Below are 22,819 nucleotides of genomic sequence, written 5' to 3'. Positions count from 1 at the left end.
GGTTTAACTGTTTTAATTTTAGTTTGTATGTTTGTGAATGTAATGTGTACTTTGGATCTGGTGAATGTAATATAATGATGTGAACTTAATTATAATGGTGTTATGTTTCTATGGTTTAGTTATCACCTTTACTAGGCCTTTAACAATATGAACAGTGCATCTACGCCTGAAAATGGAGAAATAATAATAAATATAGTATTTCAGTACGTAGCAATTACATGGATGGTACGCTGACAATTACATGGATGGAGAAGTAATAGAATTCATAAAGGGAAATCTCAAACAACCAGTGATCACTTTTGCCAAAGAATACACAACATAAATGACGCTGGGTACTTAAAAACTGTAAGCTAGTGCTAGACAACCATGACTATACATTATTACCAGTTGAAGAAAGCATGGTGCTAATGCTAGCTAAATACCAAATCCATACCAAGAAGGCAAGAACCATGCATAGTAAGATATATTAACCAAACACAAGTACGATCAACGATACATATAAGTTGTTACCAACACATAAACCAACTATCAAAGTGTGCATTACATTAGACAAAGGGATGCCATATTATAACAAGACATCCTAATGCCCCATGAACAACTAAGAACAAAAACTAAAGCTTTTACTAATCCTACTGCCACCATCATTCATTATAGCTTCCAGGTAACACCAAAAATAAACAGCTTCACTGTTGTGCTTTTCCATTGCCCTTTCTTGCGTTTAGCTTGTCCATTTTTTGTTTCTCCAACTGCTTGCTAGATGTAGCAGAATCACCAACAAAGTTAATTATTCTTTTTCCACTTGATATTAGTTCTTTCTGCCTCTGTTGGAGTCTAGAATTTACCTCTGAAACACTTCTAGGCCTTATAGCTGGGTCTTCTTCAAATTCAAAGCCTGGAATCTCAAAATCAGGATCTTCATTGTTGTTGGACTGCTGCATATGCACCTTTGGTGTTGGCATAAAAATAAATTGTCTAGCTTCACTTGCTTGACTAATTTGACTGGACTGTGGTGCTGACAATGGTAGTTCTCCGATTGTTGCTGCAGTTGGGGATCTGGGAACTTCTTCGCCTTCATCTTCATCAGGAAATGTTCTTTGCCTCTTCATTAGTTGTCTTCCCTTGTTTGACTGCTTTTTCTTCTTCTGTTGTTCACCCATAGATGACTGTCCATATTCTGCATTCTTTGACAACTGATAAGAAGATAAATAATTAGAGTTATATAACAATTAATAAATAAAATGGCTACTAACTATTACAACCCCTAGCATTGTCGCCAGGTTCTCCACAGGTTGAACATGACATAACCCTGCCTTTCCTAGGAGTAGACCATTCTCCTTGCCGCTCTTTACTGCCTCATTTTTATCTCTAATTCTCTTTAATTTAGGTCTGCCAGCCAACTTCACTAATAAGGGTGGATCCATTGCCTGTGATGGGTCAATTTTCCAGAACTTTTGCCATGGAACTGGTTGTAACTTGTGTCTATAAGTTTGGAGATAAGCTTCCTTATTGTACCACCAGTGAATTTCATCCAATGGGTTGCCCTTGTATAATATTGCTCTGATGGGGATGAGGACATGGGATTCCAGTAAGGTCTCATGTCCTACAAGTGCATTTTTGTGTTTCCAAGCTGACTATGAACTTGTCACTCCCTTCACTCACATCATACACATACTTACCATTGAAATCAACTGTACACTTGTGAGTAATCCGCAAGTATTCATTGTATAACTTCATTGCTTGTGGACTCCATTAAGTAGGCCATGTCATTACATCAGATTCATTTTTACTCAACATATTCATCACCTTTATTCGTATTTCCTCAAGCATCCCAATTATTGGCTGGTATCTAGCATCCAAGATCCAAGTGTTGAAGGACTCAGTTAGGTTATTTTCTACCTTCTGGTTCTTGCACATTGTATCAAAGTAAGCCATGCACCAACATTTGACTGGATAGTGCAGTAAATCCTTCACCCCTTTCTCAGACATCTCTCCCAATGTCTTCAAATGATCATTTAATTCCTCCTCATGATAACTGCTCCATGCACACCACCAAACCAGCTTTGTCATTTCTCCAGACCCATGTCCTTTTTTGCTCCAATTGGATACTATGTGTCTCACGCAATATCTATGGTGGGACTCAGGTAAGATAGATTGGACTGCATCAAGTAGACCCTACATGAGAAAGCCAAACAGAGAAAAAAGAAGTCAGTCAACACATTTAAAAAGTGGCAGAAAACAAGTAAAGTAATAAATTTTTGTACCATTTGCATGTCTGATATAAATTTGACTCCCTCTATTGTTGAGGTCTAAAGACTTCTGAAGCAAACTCAAGAACCAATTCAAGGTGACTTTTGTTTCCTTGTCTACAACAGCCCAAGCAAGTGGATAAAAGTGGTTCATAGCATCTTGAGCTACAGCTACTAAGAGTTGACCTTTGGCTTTTCCTTTTAAAAAGGTCCCATCCAAGCCAATGAAAGGTCTTAACCCTCCCTTAAACCCCTTCTTCATTGCTTCAAAGCAAATATACATCCTCAAAAATCTTCCTTCAGCAACGGCATCTTTTGAAATATTAATAATGATATCACTTCCTACATTACTCGGCCTCCAGGCATTGGCATAGGCATCAAGTTTGTTATATTCATCAGTATAAAGCTACCTTCCAGATTCTCCAATATCATTTTTTGGATCTCTTGCACTTTGAAAATGAAACATTGATGTTAAAAGTTGTTTTTATATCTGCTTTCATCTCTTTAATCTTATATTTTGGGGATTCCTGCAACTTCCTCTTGAAATAATGTGCAATGGTGGTAGCATCAACCCTCTGGTTATCAAAAGCATGATTACACTCATGTTTAGCTTCTAGTGTCTTGACCTTAACACCTATATTCCTCTTATCTTTGGAAATTAGGCAGACAAAAAAGGGAATTGATCATCCTCGCACACATATCTGACCCTTATTGTGTCACTTTTAATTAGTGTTTAATCATAACCATTGGCAAGGGCATACAAGTTCATGAATTTCCTAGCTTCAGGTATATCTTTGAATGTCATGGACATGTCTATGTCCTTGTAATCAACCAACCTATCAGCAATTACCCTCTTTCTTTCTTTTGCTAATACAACCTATCAGAATCATAACCTGAAGCATCTTCACTATTACAGTCACTATCATCTGTGTCATCTTCACTGGTAGAATTACTACCATTTGAGTTGCAATCACTAGCTGCTTCATCTACTACTAAGTATGACTCAGTGTGTTGCACTATATTTTGAACATCAACAGATAATTCATTGTCCTCTACAGAAAACAGGTTAATAACATTAAACTGGTCATTCACAAGTAGTAATAATGTCCTATTACCCTCATCTCCTAATATTTCATAATATTTCACAGAAGGGCCAATCACTATCAATTGTTGAACTCCAACATACCCTAACTTGTTCATGTATTCATTAACCATATCTATAAAAGATAAGAGATCAACATCATAACCTTTCCAAGTGTGAATAAGCTTTCTTGAATATACAAGTTGTGGCTCCCTCATCCAGTTACCACCATAGTAAAAGATCAAGTCAATCGTAACCATGTTTAATAGCCTGTAATCAACAAACAAAAGTACAACTTAATAACATTTAAACAGAAAAGAAGAACAAAAAAAAAAAAAAAACAGAACAGGAGCAAAAGCAGAAAAATATGCAACACACTACACTAAAAGATGAACACAAAAACAGAAAGCGGAGGCTGGGCCGCATGTGCGAGTCCGCGGAAGCGAAAACTGGTTCACAAATGCAAATTTGCTGGGCAGATTCTATATATTTCGAGGTTTTGGTTCTTTTATCACATTTTGAGTATGGGGGCTCGGATTGAGACGATATTTGAAGCAATTTTCACCATGTGACTTAGGGTAAGCGTTCTTGACTCACTTGTGATTACATTTCGTGATTTTATCTTCATTTTTGATAATTGGGTTATGGATTTTAAAGAGAAATTGGGGGTTTTTGACTAAAGTTTCATAGAGCAAAATCATGGGTTTTTGAACATCGATTCGAAGTCGGATTTGAGTGAAACTAGTGTGGTTGGACTCGTAATTGAATGAGTTGTTGGATTTTGTAAGTTTGATCAAGTTCTGAGGCGCTGGCCTGAGTTGAGCATTTGGGTCGATTTTAGGCTTTTGATTAAAGATTCGACCTTTATCTCGTTCGAGATAAGTAACACTTCTAAACTTAGTGTTGAGGGTATAAAACCCTAAATTACGTGTTATGTGTTTGGTGTTGAGGTGACACACATGCTAGGTAACGGACGTGTGGGCGTGCACCGTGTGAATTGTGACTCCGCTATTGTTGTGGTACTGTGTAATTACCTGACCTTACCTGTAACCATGGAATTTCTAAGTACTTGAGCTATTGAGTTGTGATCCATGTTATAAACCATGTCTAGGCTACATGCATATTCTGTTGAGACCCACTGAGGTCATTTCCGTTGTTGAGTTATCTGCTTACATTGCGTTTACATACTCAGTCATACGCATTCGTATGCATATCATATCTCAGTCTCTGTTACCATTGATACATCACATCATTATTTTGGGCTGATTTTTAATGACATTGAGAGTTCGAGAGACTGGAGAGGTTGGTGACTGAGTTGGGGCCTGAGTTCCCAATTGTGAGTGATATACTCGATTTTAATTCTGTCTTGCCCCTTTTAACACATCTACTATAATGGTTTCACACTTATGGATATGTAGATATGAACATTGGCACATGACATGACTAAACCATCATATATGGAATAAAACAATATTCAAAACAACTTTAGTCTCAAATAAACGTTTACTAAATTATGCAGATAGGTATTTACCTTATCTTCAAGGAACTTAGCCCACAAACGAGCTAAAGCTCGACCATAGACTCAACAATGGGTTTTCCATTGTGAATGAGAACAGGGACGTTTTTATGAACAGGATTGGATTGAAGAGGTAGAGAGCTCTTGTTATCTCGATCTTCTTCTATATATTCATATTCCATGCCCTTTATCTTTAGAGCCCACTCAACTCTGTGACTAAGAGTGCGTTTGGCCAAAGGAGGCCAGAAGTACTTTTTTTTTTTTTTTTTTAAGATATTTAGTCAAAATAAAAAAGTACTTTTGGAAAACAACAAAAGCAGTTTTTCTATTTTTGGAAAGAGACAGAAAATTCTAACTTCTTCCAAAAAGCAGAAGCAAAAAATTAAATTATTCAAGACAAAATTATCCTCGCTATAAATTTATATTTTACAAATTATCCCTTAAAATCAAATCAAATACACCGGTAGAAAAGGCTTCACTTCACAAAACATAATGGATGTATGTGATAGAGACACGTGCTTCACATTTGTATGGGCTGGTTAGGAAGGTACTCTACATGATGCTACAATATTTGATCATGTATTTAGAAGGCAAAACCTTGACTTTTCTCATTCTTCGTCACGTAAGCAACACTAATACTATGCCTTGTGTTATATTAACATGTATATTTTATTTTTATTCATCTTAATTAACTCTTTTTTACATGGTGTAGGTAAATATTATTTAGTTGATTTAGGCTATCCAACAATGATGGTGTAACGACCCGACCGGTCATTTTGAGCATTTGCACTTTGCTCGGTGGTTCGAGGGCATGAGTAACTTCGTATGATGTAGTATGACTTGTGTGTATCATCGCTTTCAGGTTTTGGGTGATTCAAAATTAGTTTGGAAGAATGATTCTTAACTAGGACGCTTTAAGTTGGAAGAGTTGACCAAGTTTGACTTTTGAGTATTTGACTTCGGATCGGAGTTTTGATGGTTCTGTTAGGTCCGGATGATAATTTTAGACTTGGGCATATGCCCGGATTAGCATTTGGATGTCTCTAGAAAGTTTCGGCATAATTCGGCGAAAGTTAGTAATTTGAAGGTTTAGAAAGTTCATAAGTTTGACTGGGGGTGAACTTTGAGGATATCGGATTTGGATTGTGGTTTCGGTAATTGAAATAGCTTCGTTATGTGATTTGAGACTTGTGTGCAAAATTTGGGTTCATTCCGTGTTGATTTGATGTGTTTCAGCGCGCGTTTTGGAAGTCGGAAGTTCAAAGTTCATTCAAGTTTGAAAGGAGGTGCAATTCGTGATTTTGATATTTTTACACGTGATTTGAGGCTTCGAGTAGGTCTGTGTTATGTTATGTGAATTATTGGTATGTTCGGACGGAGTTTTGTGGGACTCGGGTGAGTTTCGGGGTGGTTTCGGGCTATTTCTAGGCTATTTTTAGTTGCTGGTTTTTGGCTACAGGGATGTACATTGTGATAGCATGGATTTGGCTGTGATAGCGAAGAGAAAAATAGGAAACATGTAGCTGTTAATCGCGATCGCGGAAGCCTTCACGCGATCGCATAGAAGAAAACTCTCTGCTACACTGACCCAACTTTTGAAGCCTATAACTTGCAATCTCTAAGGAATTTGGAGATGATCCAAAAAAAGAAAGTTGTAGATCATTGTGTCTAGTTTTCAGAAAATCTAACTGTTTGTTATTTAGAATTTTGTATAAAAAGTTATGGCTAATACACTATAGGCTATCTGAGAAAAGTTGGGAAGGGTTAAATGGAAGTTTGTTCATCGCGATTACGGGGAAATGACCGCGATCGCATAGGGTAAAAATTGTCCTGCAAAATTTTGTAATCGCGATCGCAAAGTTTGTGATCGAGATCGCGAAGGGTACCCCTGGAACAGTGTATAAACTACTCTATTTCAAAGGTTTCAAATATTTTTGCATATTTGGAGCTATGGAGCTCGGATTGAGACGATTTTTGAAGCAATTTTCACCATATGGATTGGGGTAAGTATTCTCCACTCAAGTTTTATTGTATTTCATGAATCTATCTTCGTTTTTGGCATTTGATTGAGGATTTCAAGAGAGAAATTGGGGAATTTTGCCTAAAGTTTCATAGAGTGAGCTTTTGAATTTTGAATATCGATTCAGAGTCAAATTTGGGTGAAACTAGTATCGTTTGACTAGTAATTGAATGCGTCGGTGCGGGCCCGGGTTGGACTATTGGGTAGATTTTTGTCTTTTGATTAAAAATTCAACCTTTATCGATTGAGTTTGTTTCCTTTGGCATTATTTGATGTATTTGAGTTGCTTTTGGCTAGTTTCGAGCCGTTCAGAGTCGGTATGCGCATGATGGCATTTTGGAGTATCGTCTGGCTTACTAAGTATTGGATTTGGCTTATTCAAGGTAAGTAACACTTCTAAACTTGATGTTGAAGGTATGAAACTCCGAATTATGTGTTATGTGGTTGATATTGAGGTGACGCGCATGCTAGGTAACGGGTGTGTGGGCGTGCACCGTGTGAGTTTTGATTTAGTCAATTTCGTGGAACTATGTAGCTATCTTAACTGAACATTTTTTATGTACTCTATGTGTTAGAGCACTTGAGCTATAATTTATGCTAGAAATCATGTTTAGGCTATATGCTGGTACTATTGGGACCCATAGTGGTCGTTCTTTGTTGTTCTTTGTATATTGTCACATCTTGCATCTTTGATTAAGGCTGCTTAGTATGAGCATTGTGAGCCCGTGAGACTGAAGAGATTGGTGATTGAGTTGGGCATGAGTGTCGTGCGGTGATATATATATATATATATATATATATATATATATATATATACACACACACACACACATATGGATCGGGTTGCACACCGCAACGAGCCTTATGGCTAATTATATATTATAGTTTGACTATTTCGAATGAACCTTATATATATATATATATATATATATATATATATATATATATATATATATATATATGTGTGTGTGTGTGTGTGTGTGTGTGTGTGTGTGTGTGTGTGTGGATCGGGTTGCACACCGCAACGAGCCTTATGGCTATATATTTATGGGATCGCCCTGCACGCCGTAGCATGATTTATTGATTTATGGCTGAATTTGGCTTATTATAGCGCTTGGGCTGAAGGAGCCCCTTCGGAGTCTGCACACCCACAGTGAGCGCATTTGATATTATATTTGGGCATGAATCTTGACTAATTATTTATATTGAGGGATGGATCTTCCCTGGGCTGGATTGGCTCTATACAGTTGTTACACCTTGTGCGTCCCAAGGTGCCGTGATGAATATGAGACTTGTTAATCATGATTTAAATTAGTTTAAAGCCATGGTATGACTATATATGACGTTTGGATATAATATATAAAGTTTGAGAAAAAATCGGATTTAAGTTGCGGAAAAACCGACTAAGGATTTGCCTTGTAATAAAGATTTATGAGAAATAAATTTCGTGTGCTATATGAGGTCTTTTGGGACATATTATATACCAAATTGAAGTTCTACGCATCTAGTTTCCAACGCATTAAACCGTTCGTTGATATGACGTCGAAGTAGAGAGATATCTACATTTTTGTGAGACTACGCAAGCAGTTTGGTTGGGACCCACTTGAGACGACCTCCGACCATACATTTTTTTAAAGGTGTTTTAGACTCATTGCGGGTCATTTTTTTAAGGTGTTTCAGGCCTTCAACATATCCCAAGTTCTCAAGAACCAAACTCAAGGAAAATCAACTCAAATCATCATCAAAGGTGTTAAGGACTACAAGAGAATGCTTTTATGATGTTATGGTGTGATTGAGGGCTATTGTGAGCTACGTTGAGATAGGGTTTCGAGTTGTATATGCTGTCCAAGGTATGTATAACATCTTCTTGATTGTGCCTATGGTTAATCTTGTGTTGGTTGTATTATTTGAGTGAGAAACCATAAGATAGTACTTGAAAGAACATGGGATGTAGTTGTCTTTGGTTGGACTATTTTATGGCTAAATATATGGTTTGTGGTGGCTGGAAATTATAAGAAATAATTTGATAATGTTGTGTCTGCTGTTGTTAAGCTTTTCTAGGTGTTAATTAAGTTTATTGAAGAAGAAAAGATGAAAAAACAAATGATTGACGATAAAAATTAAGGTACTAGACGTATGGGGCTGTTTTGGAAGGCATTTTGTGGATGTTTTGAACTAGAAATAATATAGTACATATAAGTATGATGTTCTGAAGGTTATAAACTAATTTATGGAATAAGATTTGGATTCAATTTATATCTTGTAGTGAGTAAACACGAGCTTGCCGCTCAATTTGATTGTTATGATAATCGGAGAAACTCATATTGGATTATATTATTGTTGTTGTTATTATTGGTTATAGTTGTTGTTGGGCTGTTGATGACCCTTAGTGGTCTTTGGGATGTATTAAAAATAGGGTAGTTGCTGTCCGATTTTTCTTAAGCCAAACGAATAGCCAAATACGATGGTATGACATTATATGTTAACGGCAATATCATTTCACTTGTTGTAGATAAAAGAAGTGGTGTTGAGCTTGGTTGAGTAATAAGGAAGAGATCATACTGGTTTGTTAAGGCTATCCCTTCTTTCCTTTTGGCATGATCCAAATGATACAAACGAAACGAGCAAAATACATAACTTTCATAAATGACTCTATTCATAGAAATACTGGGGGTGTCTATATTCTTCATTCCCCATGTGAATTATTATTATATCCTCTATTCATGGGTCTTAAAAAAATACGTTTTTGATAAAGTTTGTCCGAAAGGCATATTGGTTTTATGATATTCGAGAAATCTTATTAACGTATTTCTTATGCATTTCATGCATTTATACATGTACATTGACCCATGACCAAAAGGCGTTATATACGCGTATATCATATGTATATGGGATATGGGAAAGGGTTACGGCGTTATATACGCACCACCACCTGATCAGCTGGTATACGTTGATGATTTTGCCCAAAGTGGCTGAGATAATATGATGGGATGCCCTCGGAGGCTTGATGATATTATGTACGCATATACCTATGCATGGTATGGCATTTATACGCACATGCATGACATTATAAATTTTAATGATTCACAGAGCTATTCAGAATTTCAGGTTGAGTTCTTTACTCTATGTGTTCTTTCAAGCCTTTTATATACTACTGTCATGCCTTACATACTCGGTACTTTATTTGTACTGACGTCCCTTTTACCTGGGGACGCTGTGTTTCATGCCCGCAGGTCCCGATAGACAAGTTGAGAGTTACCCAGATAGGCTATCAGCTCTGCAGAAGATGTTGGTGTGCTCCATTTGCTCCGGAGTTGCTTATTTGGTCAGTATGATTCAGACGTGTAATGTTTAATATGGCGGGGCCATGTCCCGACCTTTATGGTATTTATCTACTCTTAGAGGTTTGTATACATATGCCATGCACGTAAAAGATTGTATGGCCTTATCGGCCTATGTTTAGTGTACGAGTGATCATTTTGGTCTTATAGGCCCAAGTTGGTATTTCATGTTTTATTCTACTTATCTCACGACAACCTCTCCGGCTCATTTACCTATGATAGTATGATACGAGAGATACATTACGTTGGTACTCGGTTGAGTAAGGTACCGGGTGCCCGTTGTGGCCCATCAATTTGGGTCGTGACAGAAGTGGTATCAGAGCAGTTCTGTCCTAGGGAGTCTACAAGTCGTGTCTAGTATAGTCTTGTTTATAAGTGTTTTGTGCACCACACTTATAAGCAGGAGGCTACAAGGCATTTAGGTCCATCACTCTTTTTTCTTAGTCTAGATCGTATGGTAGAGATCAGTTGTAAGAAATTCAAACTCCTAAATTCTATTTTATTCGCTATACAACGACATCTACATCTAGAAAGATAGTTGGTAAGAGATTGAATGTGGCTGTGGAAGATTTGAGTTAGAGGAACTCGATTTTGCATCATGCTTATGATGAGTAAATGTAAGGCCTTCAATAGATTATGTGTATACTTCGACGTATGAGCTTCTTGATAAAGAGCCGTAAGGTATGAATATCTATCTACCCCTATGGTAAAAAGCAATGAGAGAATCAGAAGGTAGATACAAGTTTCAACAAGCAAAAAGAAGCAAGGTGAAGAAGGGTACGAGGTACCCAATTAGTGAAGATTATCTGTATTTACAATTCAGGCAGAGAAATATAAACATTCTGAGTTACTTTCAACAGTAACAAAGATATATACAATTGGTCACACCTATCTCAATTATGTCCTATGGGAGCTAAGAGATATAATTTAAGAGAAGGATGGGATATCAGCATCCAGCTGGGGTTAGAGTAACCCAAATTTGTGGATGGATTGTTATCATTAGCTCACATTTCCGAGGGATATTGCAAACGTGGAAATGGTTCTCCTTGTGAGACACCCAGATGGTGCACTCTAGAATAGTACAATCATATATGAATACTAGAATGTTTAGAAATTTTAGAAGATTGGCATTGGAATCCTAGAAGGGATAAATATTTATCTTTGTATGGCTCTCGTCCCTAGTAAAGAGATAGTGTTAGGCGACCCGAAGAGCCAGTGAGTTGAATCAAGAGGGGGCTAAAAGTGAAAGAATGTTTTGAAGAAGTTTTCATAATAATGTGATAGACAGAAATATTAGCTGGAGAATAAGAAGAAAGTAAATGAAGCATTATGAGTAAGATGTGATAAATGGATGATAACGGTAAATCAAAATATGACAGGACTACAGATTCTATAGTCAAGTGAAGGAAAAGACAAGAAGTTACATGCCTTGAGACAATAAAAGAGTATAAGCCATAAGGTCATGTCCCCATTTCGAGAAATGAGTTGGTGACTCATACGTGATTACCAGAAGGAAAAGTTAGACCCCCGGAGTAATAGAAATTAGTATAGGCTAGTGAATAAGATAAACTGAACATGAATTCGAGACCGAAGGATTTGATAATAGTTGACATCGTGAGAATTTCAGAGATCGTGTTCCGGGCAATAATTGAATGGACAACAAAAGAATAACTTTTAAAGGTCATTCAGGAAGACGTTTCCCTAAAACAAGCGTTGTGAGCAGAGTTAAACTTAAGAGACTAAGTGTGCCAGTTATACTAGGTGTCACCTTTGTGAGTAAGAAATTAAATTATCCCTGGTACAGAAGGGTTACCGCAAGGAAAGTAAGAGTCCGTGAAGATGTGAAAACACGCCAAATATAAAGAGGTGAAACATTTATAGGTAAATCTTCATAGCAATAAATGTTAGTACTCCCCTAAAGGAGGGAAGATGGTGTGATATGGTATTAAGTCGTAGTTATGTGGTTAAGGTTACTATGGAATAGTAAAGGAAGAGTCTGGTAGACAGGAGAAAGGAATGAGATTGCATTTATTCAGATCCTACGGATATGATACGACTCCAGAACATTATGTAAGCATGACGACGGGGAGAGGCAGAAAGGGTTCCATCACTAGATGTTATTGACAAGTAAGTGCAAATGAACACTGGATACATACGGAGCCAGTGTGAGGGGTAAGTTAAGACAAAGGATATAACCCACGAGAGATTACGCAGAATATAGATATGATAATGGACTAACATGTAGTTAGTAGTTGATTCAGGAAGAGCATAGCCATGGTTAAATAAGAGGGTACCGACAAATCAGCAGGTTGTGCAAGATAAACATAGCGAAACCCAACATAGGGAATTCACTCTCGCAAATATGATGACATCGTAATCCTTGAGAAATATTCAGATAGGAGTTGGGATTGTTAAAGGTACCGTATAAGTGTTACGAAAAAATAGAAAAAATGGTGCCACTGAGAAGACAGTCAAAAATGTCAGTTCAGAATCAACCTTACGAGCACAAGGGCGCGGAGGTAAGTAATTAAGGATAATAATAGGCGAGTAAGAACGTCAAAAATACTTTCGGGTATACAATATAATAAGATTGAAGCTTTACCAAAGTCAAAGGGTCTTTCTTAAGTACTACAAAGAAAGACTAGCTGAGTGAATAAGGAAGAAGGCTTCAACTTAAGCATAGTGACATAAGGAAGAATTGGTCTTGTAACAACAGTCTCACAACAACATTGTATGCACTCCATAAGAAAGTGGCACATATCATGACTAATGAACGGGAAGAAAAAAAAATCAAAAGATGATATTTGAGATCATATGAGCTATAGGAAATTCCAGTATTTGTGGGCAATGAGATAAGCCATGTATTCATGCAACAAGTGACAGAACGACCACAAAAAGTAATTGCTTATGTTTAAAGATAACTAAGAAAGCACGAGAAGAATTACCCGACCAACGATTTAGAGTTAGCCGCGGTGATTCATGCTCTAAAGATGTGGAGGCACTATTTGTATGGCATTCATGTTGATATATATACGGATCATAAGAGCCTTCAATATATCTTCAATCAAAAGGAATTGAATTTACGCCAAAAGAGATGGTTGGAGCTACTGAAAGACTATGGCGTTGATATTTTTACCATTCGGGGAAGGCGAATGTAGTAGTCGATGCCCACAGCCGTAGATATATGGGTAGCCTGTCATATTTATAGCCAGAGAAGTATGGGATAGCCCATGAGATTCATCAACTAGCTAGTCTTGGAGTTCGATTACTGGACTCAGGTGATACCGTAGTTACTATTCAGGACAAGGCAGCATCCTCTTTAGTAACTGAAGTGAAGGAACGCCAGTATAAGGATCATATGCTAGCTCATTACAAAGATACATCCCCTCTAAAGGAGAATACACCATTTGAGATTACAGGAGATGGAGTCCTCATATATCGAGGTCGATTATGTGTTCTAATGTGGCAGGGTTGCGTTAGTAGGTTATGGGAGAAGTTCACTATTCTCGTTATTCTATTCATGCAGGAGAGACAAAGATGTATCGTGATATCAGGGGAATATAACGGTGGGACAGAATGAAGAAGAATATAGCAGAGTTTATTTCTCAATGCCCTAATTGTCAGCAGGTTAAGATCGAGCATCAGAAACCCGAAGGATAATTACAGGCTATAGAGATTCTGACTTGGAAATGAGAAGTGATTAATATAGATTTCATCATAGGCTTACCTTGTACCCAACCTAAGTTCGATGCTATATGGGTTATTGTCGATAGACTTACAAAATCAGCCCATTTTCTATCTGTCAAGACTACTTATTCAGCAGAGGACTATGCAAGGCTTTACATTAGGGAGATAGTATAACTTCATAGTGTCCCTATATCTATTATCTCAGATAGAGGTGCTCAGTTTACAGCTAATTAATGGAGGTCCTTCCAAAAAGGATTGGGGACTCAGGTAAGTCTTAGTACATCATTTCATCCCCAGACAGACGATCAGGCGGAACGTACTATTCAGACATTGGAGGATATGCTATGGGCTTGTGTGATGGACTTCAGGAGTAGCTGGGATGATCATCTTTCACTTATTTAGTTCACATATAATAATAGTTATCATTCCAGCATTCAAATGGCTCCATATGAAGCTCTTTACGGACGAAAGTGTAGGTCTCTTATAGGATGGTTCAAGATTGGGGAAACTAAGTTAGTAGGACCAGAGTTGGTATAACAGGCAACTGAGAAGATTAAACTTATAAGGGAAAGGCTATTAGCAGCACAGAGTCGTCATAAGCCCTATGCAAAAAATCGACGACGAGCCTTGGAGTTTCAAGTAGATGACTGGGTATTCCTAAAGGTATCACCGATGAAAGGCATTATGAGATTCGGTAAGAAAGGAAAGCTTAGCCCTCGGTACATTGGACCTTATAAGATTATATGCAGAGTAGGCCACGTAGCATATGAATTAGACTTGCCTTCCAAATTGGAATCTGTACATCCTGTATTTCATGTGTCTATACTCCGTAGGTGTATTGGAGATCCCTTTAAATTCATTCCAGTTGACGATGTTAAGGTTACAGAGCAGCTATCATATGAGTAAACTCACATTGCTATACTAGATAGACAAGTTCAAAGATTAAGAACTAAGGATATAGCTTCGGTTAAAGTACTTTAGATTAATAATAATGTGGAGGAGATGACTCGGGCAGCTGGATAAGAAATGAAGACTAGGTATCCTTACTTGTTTCCACTTCCGGAGGAGGATTAGACTGAGACATCACAGCCTTTAGGTACGTATATGGTACTTGATTCTTATGTTAGTTATTGTTATTGGTCGTGTAAGGTCATTGGTGTTATTGATAATTGTGGCCCAGTGTGGCTTTGTATTGTTGGGTTTGCTGTGTGACAAGTTGGTAGTAGTACCGTTACAGAGGAGACTCCGCCAAAATTTATATAGATTTCTCTGAGTTTAACATTTGAGGACGGATGTTTCTAAGGGAGGAAGATTGTTACACATTGTGCGTCCCAAGGAGACGTAATGAATATGAGACCTGTTAATCATGATTTAAATTAGTTTAAAGTCATGATATGACTATATATGACGTTTGGATATAATATATAAAGTTTGGGAAAAAATCGGATTTAAGTTGCGGAAAAACTGACTAAGGATTTGCCTTATAACAGAGAATTTTCTGAAATAACTTTTGTATGCTATATGAGGTCTTTTTGGGACATATTATATACGAAATTGAAGGTCTACGAGTCTAGTTTCCAACGCATTAAATCGTTTGTTGATACGACGTCGAAGTAGAGAGATATCTATATTTTCGTGAGACTGCACAAGCAGTTCGGTTGGGACCCACTTGAGACGACCTCCGACCTTATGTTTTTTTAAAGGTGTTTCAGACTCATTGCGGGTCAATTTTCACCCAATATTTATCTAACAGCTCTCCAAAACCCTCCCTAACATATCCCAAGTTCTCAAGAACCAAACTCAAGGGAAATCAACTCATATCATCATCAAAGATGTTAAGGACTACAAGAGAATGCTTCTATGATGTTGTGGTGTGATTGAGGGCTATTGTGAGGTAAGTTGAGATAGGATTTCGAGTTGTATATGATTTCCAAGGTATGTATAACATCTTCTTGATTGTTCCTAAGGTTAATCTTGTGTTGGTTGTGTTGTTTGAGTGAGAAACCATAAGATAGAACTTGAAAGAACATGGGATGTAGTTGTCTTTGGTTGGACTATTTTGTGGCTAAATAAATGGTTTGTGGTGGATGGAAATTGTAAGAAATAATTTGATAATGTTGTGGATACTGTTGTTAAGCTTTTCTAGGTGTTAATTAAGTTTATTGAAGAAGAAAAGATGAAAAAACAAGTGATTGACGATAAAAAATTAAGGTACTAGACGTATGGGTCTGTTTTGGAAGGCATTTTGTGAATGTTTTGAACTAGAAATAATATAGTACATATAAGTATGATGTTATGAAGGTTATAAACTAATTTATGTAATAAGATTTGGATTCAATTTATATCTTGTTGTGAGTAAAAACGAGCTTGCCACTCTATTTGGTTGTTAAGATAATCGGAGAAACTCATATTGGATTATATTATTGTTGTTGCTATTGTTGGTTATAGTTGTTGTTGAGATGTTGATGACCCTTAGTGGTCTTTGGGATGTATTAAAAATAGGGGAGTTGCTGTACGATTTTTCTTAAGCCATACGACTAGCCAAATACGATGGTATGAAATTATATGTTAACGGCAATATCATTTCACTTGTTGTAGATGAAAGAAGTTGTGTTGAGCTTGGTTGAGTAATAAGGAAGAGATCATACTGGTATGTTAAGGCTATCCCTTCTTTCCTTTTGGTATGATCCAAATGATACAAACGAAATGAGCAAAATACGTAACTTTCATAAATGACTCTATTCATAGAAATACTAGGGGTGTCTATATTCTTGATTCCCCATGTGAATCATTATTATATACTCTATTCATGGGTCTCAGAAAAATACGTATTTGATAAAGTTTGTCCGAAAGGCATATTGATTTTATGATGTTCGAGAAATCTTATTAACGTATTTCTTATACATTTCGTACATTTATACATGTACATTGACCCATGACCAAAAGGCGTTATATACGCGTATATCATATGTATATGGGATATGAGAAAAGGTTACAGTGTTATATACGCACCACCACCTGATCAGCTGGTATACGTTGATGATTTTGCCCACAGTGGCTGAGATGATATGATGGGATGCCCTCAGAGGCTTGATGATGTTATGTACGCATATACCTATGCATGGTATGGCATTTATACGCACATGCATGACATTATAAATTTTCATGATTCACAGAGCTATTCAGAATTTCAGGTTGAGTTCTTTACTCCATTTTTCTTTCAAGTCTTTTATATACTACTGTCATGCCTTACATACTCGGTACTTTATTTGTACTGGCATCCCTTTTGCCTGGGGACGCTGCGTTTCATGCCCGCAGCTCCCGATAGACAGGTTGAGAGTTACCCAAGTAGGCTATCAGCTCAGCGGAAGATGTTGGTGCGCTCTATTTGCTCCGGAGTTGCTTATTTGGTCAGTATGATTCAAATGTGTATGGTTTAATATGGCGGGGCCCTATCCCGACCTTTATGGTATTTATCTACTCTTAGAGGCTTGTAGACATATGCCATGTACGTAAAGGATTGTATGGCCTTGTCGGCCTATATTTAGTATACGAGTGATTATTTTGGTCTTATAGGCCCAAGTTGGTATTTTATGTTTTATTCTACTTATCTCACGACAACCTCTCCAGTTCATTTACCTATGATATTATGATATGAGAGATACGTTACGTTGGTACTTAGTTGAGTAAAGTACCGGGTGCCTGTCGTACCCCATCGGTTTGGGTCATGACATAAGTGGTATCAGAGCAGTTCTGTCCTAGGGAGTCTACAAGCCGTGTCTAGTAGAGTCTTGTTTATAGGTGTGTTGTGCATCACACTTATAAGCAGGAGCCTACAAGGCATTTAGGACTGTCACTCTTTTTTCTTAGTCTAGATCGTATGGTAGAGATCAGTTGTAAGAAATTCAAACTCCTAAATTCTATTTTATTCGCTATACAACGACATCTACATCTAGAAAGATAGTTGGTAAGAGATTGAATGTGGCTGTGGAAGATTTGAGTTAGAGGAACTCGATTTTGCATCATGCTTATGATGAGTAAATGTAAGGCCTTCAATAGATTATGTGTATACTTCGACGTATGAGCTTCTTGATAAAGAGCCGTAAGGTATGAATATCTATCTACCCCTATGGTAAAAAGCAATGAGAGAATCAGAAGGTAGATACAAGTTTCAACAAGCAAAAAGAAGCAAGGTGAAGAAGGGTACGAGGTACCCAATTAGTGAAGATTATCTGTATTTACAATTCAGGCAGAGAAATATAAACATTCTGAGTTACTTTCAACAGTAACAAAGATATATACAATTGGTCACACCTATCTCAATTATGTCCTATGGGAGCTAAGAGATATAATTTAAGAGAAGGATGGGATATCAGCATCCAGCTGGGGTTAGAGTAACCCAAATTTGTGGATGGATTGTTATCATTAGCTCACATTTCCGAGGGATATTGCAAACGTGGAAATGGTTCTCCTTGTGAGACACCCAGATGGTGCACTCTAGAATAGTACAATCATATATGAATACTAGAATGCTTAGAAATTTTAGAAGATTGGCATTGGAATCCTAGAAGGGATAAATATTTATCTTTGTATGGCTCTCGTCCCTAGTAAAGAGATAGTGTTAGGCGACCCGAAGAGCCAGTGAGTTGAATCAAGAGGGGGCTAAAAGTGAAAGAATGTTTTGAAGAAGTTTTCATAATAATGTGATAGACAGAAATATTAGCTGGAGAATAAGAAGAAAGTAAATGAAGCATTATGAGTAAGATGTGATAAATGGATGATAACGGTAAATCAAAATATGACAGGACTACAGATTCTATAGTCAAGTGAAGGAAAAGACAAGAAGTTACATGCCTTGAGACAATAAAAGAGTATAAGCCATAAGGTCATGTCCCCATTTCGAGAAATGAGTTGGTGACTCATACGTGATTACCAGAAGGAAAAGTTAGACCCCCGGAGTAATAGAAATTAGTATAGGCTAGTGAATAAGATAAACTGAACATGAATTCGAGACCGAAGGATTTGATAATAGTTGACATCGTGAGAATTTCAGAGATCGTGTTCCGGGCAATAATTGAATGGACAACAGAAGAATAACTTTTAAAGGTCATTCAGGAAGACGTTTCCCTAAAACAAGCGTTGTGAGCAGAGTTAAACTTAAGAGACTAAGTGTGCCAGTTATACTAGGTGTCACCTTTGTGAGTAAGAAATTAAATTATCCCTGGTACAGAAGGGTTACCGCAAGGAAAGTAAGAGTCCGTGAAGATGTGAAAACACGCCAAATATAAAGAGGTGAAACATTTATAGGTAAATCTTCATAGCAATAAATGTTAGTACTCCCCTAAAGGAGGGAAGATGGTGTGATATGGTATTAAGTCGTAGTTATGTGGTTAAGGTTACTATGGAATAGTAAAGGAAGAGTCTGGTAGACAGGAGAAAGGAATGAGATTGCATTTATTCAGATCCTACGGATATGATACGACTCCAGAACATTATGTAAGCATGACGACGGGGAGAGGCAGAAAGGGTTCCATCACTAGATGTTATTGACAAGTAAGTGCAAATGAACACTGGATACATACGGAGCCAGTGTGAGGGGTAAGTTAAGACAAAGGATATAACCCACGAGAGATTACGCAGAATATAGATATGATAATGGACTAACATGTAGTTAGTAGTTGATTCAGGAAGAGCATAGCCATGGTTAAATAAGAGGGTACCGACAAATCAGCAGGTTGTGCAAGATAAACATAGCGAAACCCAACATAGGGAATTCACTCTCGCAAATATGATGACATCGTAATCCTTGAGAAATATTCAGATAGGAGTTGGGATTGTTAAAGGTACCGTATAAGTGTTACGAAAAAATAGAAAAAATGGTGCCACTGAGAAGACAGTCAAAAATGTCAGTTCAGAATCAACCTTACGAGCACAAGGGCGCGGAGGTAAGTAATTAAGGATAATAATAGGCGAGTAAGAACGTCAAAAATACTTTCGGGTATACAATATAATAAGATTGAAGCTTTACCAAAGTCAAAGGGTCTTTCTTAAGTACTACAAAGAAAGACTAGCTGAGTGAATAAGGAAGAAGGCTTCAACTTAAGCATAGTGACATAAGGAAGAATTGGTCTTGTAACAACAGTCTCACAACAACATTGTATGCACTCCATAAGAAAGTGGCACATATCATGACTAATGAACGGGAAGAAAAAAAAATCAAAAGATGATATTTGAGATCATATGAGCTATAGGAAATTCCAGTATTTGTGGGCAATGAGATAAGCCATGTATTCATGCAACAAGTGACAGAACGACCACAAAAAGTAATTGCTTATGTTTAAAGATAACTAAGAAAGCACGAGAAGAATTACCCGACCAACGATTTAGAGTTAGCCGCGGTGATTCATGCTCTAAAGATGTGGAGGCACTATTTGTATGGCATTCATGTTGATATATATACGGATCATAAGAGCCTTCAATATATCTTCAATCAAAAGGAATTGAATTTACGCCAAAAGAGATGGTTGGAGCTACTGAAAGACTATGGCGTTGATATTTTTACCATTCGGGGAAGGCGAATGTAGTAGTCGATGCCCACAGCCGTAGATATATGGGTAGCCTGTCATATTTATAGCCAGAGAAGTATGGGATAGCCCATGAGATTCATCAACTAGCTAGTCTTGGAGTTCGATTACTGGACTCAGGTGATACCGTAGTTACTATTCAGGACAAGGCAGCATCCTCTTTAGTAACTGAAGTGAAGGAACGCCAGTATAAGGATCATATGCTAGCTCATTACAAAGATACATCCCCTCTAAAGGAGAATACACCATTTGAGATTACAGGAGATGGAGTCCTCATATATCGAGGTCGATTATGTGTTCTAATGTGGCAGGGTTGCGTTAGTAGGTTATGGGAGAAGTTCACTATTCTCGTTATTCTATTCATGCAGGAGAGACAAAGATGTATCGTGATATCAGGGGAATATAACGGTGGGACAGAATGAAGAAGAATATAGCAGAGTTTATTTCTCAATGCCCTAATTGTCAGCAGGTTAAGATCGAGCATCAGAAACCCGAAGGATAATTACAGGCTATAGAGATTCTGACTTGGAAATGAGAAGTGATTAATATAGATTTCATCATAGGCTTACCTTGTACCCAACCTAAGTTCGATGCTATATGGGTTATTGTCGATAGACTTACAAAATCAGCCCATTTTCTATCTGTCAAGACTACTTATTCAGCAGAGGACTATGCAAGGCTTTACATTAGGGAGATAGTATAACTTCATAGTGTCCCTATATCTATTATCTCAGATAGAGGTGCTCAGTTTACAGCTAATTAATGGAGGTCCTTCCAAAAAGGATTGGGGACTCAGGTAAGTCTTAGTACATCATTTCATCCCCAGACAGACGATCAGGCGGAACGTACTATTCAGACATTGGAGGATATGCTATGGGCTTGTGTGATGGACTTCAGGAGTAGCTGGGATGATCATCTTTCACTTATTTAGTTCACATATAATAATAGTTATCATTCCAGCATTCAAATGGCTCCATATGAAGCTCTTTACGGACGAAAGTGTAGGTCTCTTATAGGATGGTTCAAGATTGGGGAAACTAAGTTAGTAGGACCAGAGTTGGTATAACAGGCAACTGAGAAGATTAAACTTATAAGGGAAAGGCTATTAGCAGCACAGAGTCGTCATAAGCCCTATGCAAAAAATCGACGACGAGCCTTGGAGTTTCAAGTAGATGACTGGGTATTCCTAAAGGTATCACCGATGAAAGGCATTATGAGATTCGGTAAGAAAGGAAAGCTTAGCCCTCGGTACATTGGACCTTATAAGATTATATGCAGAGTAGGCCACGTAGCATATGAATTAGACTTGCCTTCCAAATTGGAATCTGTACATCCTGTATTTCATGTGTCTATACTCCGTAGGTGTATTGGAGATCCCTTTAAATTCATTCCAGTTGACGATGTTAAGGTTACAGAGCAGCTATCATATGAGTAAACTCACATTGCTATACTAGATAGACAAGTTCAAAGATTAAGAACTAAGGATATAGCTTCGGTTAAAGTACTTTAGATTAATAATAATGTGGAGGAGATGACTCGGGCAGCTGGATAAGAAATGAAGACTAGGTATCCTTACTTGTTTCCACTTCCGGAGGAGGATTAGACTGAGACATCACAGCCTTTAGGTACGTATATGGTACTTGATTCTTATGTTAGTTATTGTTATTGGTCGTGTAAGGTCATTGGTGTTATTGATAATTGTGGCCCAGTGTGGCTTTGTATTGTTGGGTTTGCTGTGTGACAAGTTGGTAGTAGTACCGTTACAGAGGAGACTCCGCCAAAATTTATATAGATTTCTCTGAGTTTAACATTTGAGGACGGATGTTTCTAAGGGAGGAAGATTGTTACACATTGTGCGTCCCAAGGAGACGTAATGAATATGAGACCTGTTAATCATGATTTAAATTAGTTTAAAGTCATGATATGACTATATATGACGTTTGGATATAATATATAAAGTTTGGGAAAAAATCGGATTTAAGTTGCGGAAAAACTGACTAAGGATTTGCCTTATAACAGAGAATTTTCTGAAATAACTTTTGTATGCTATATGAGGTCTTTTTGGGACATATTATATACGAAATTGAAGGTCTACGAGTCTAGTTTCCAACGCATTAAATCGTTTGTTGATACGACGTCGAAGTAGAGAGATATCTATATTTTCGTGAGACTGCACAAGCAGTTCGGTTGGGACCCACTTGAGACGACCTCCGACCTTATGTTTTTTTAAAGGTGTTTCAGACTCATTGCGGGTCAATTTTCACCCAATATTTATCTAACAGCTCTCCAAAACCCTCCCTAACATATCCCAAGTTCTCAAGAACCAAACTCAAGGGAAATCAAC

At 37.5% G+C, this 22,819-nt stretch overlaps 1 protein-coding gene across 2 annotated transcripts; it reads right to left on the bottom strand.

The window, feature by feature from the left end:
* Positions 1-430: 430 nt before the first annotated feature.
* On the bottom strand, positions 431-5,094 carry LOC104117170 (uncharacterized). Of its 2 annotated transcripts, XM_009628181.3 has the most exons (4): positions 4,859-5,090; positions 2,262-3,597; positions 843-2,172; positions 431-753 (listed from the first exon to the last, which is right to left on the bottom strand). In XM_009628181.3, exons 3-4 carry the CDS (start codon positions 1,155-1,157, stop codon positions 649-651), a joined length of 420 nt encoding a protein of 139 aa, XP_009626476.1. In that variant the 5' UTR covers positions 1,158-2,172; positions 2,262-3,597; positions 4,859-5,090; the 3' UTR covers positions 431-648. The 2 variants fall into 2 exon arrangements, 1 of the variants encoding a protein (XP_009626476.1); XR_011409913.1 differs by having other exon boundaries at positions 431-2,172; positions 3,494-3,597; positions 4,859-5,094.
* Positions 5,095-22,819: the final 17,725 nt, after the last annotated feature.

The sequence above is a fragment of the Nicotiana tomentosiformis genome, chromosome 7 (genome assembly GCF_000390325.3).
Source record: "Nicotiana tomentosiformis chromosome 7, ASM39032v3, whole genome shotgun sequence".
Classification (NCBI taxonomy): domain Eukaryota; kingdom Viridiplantae; phylum Streptophyta; class Magnoliopsida; order Solanales; family Solanaceae; genus Nicotiana; species Nicotiana tomentosiformis.
The sequence above is the reverse complement of the archived record's forward strand: the minus strand, read 5'-3'. Positions and strand labels throughout refer to the sequence as shown.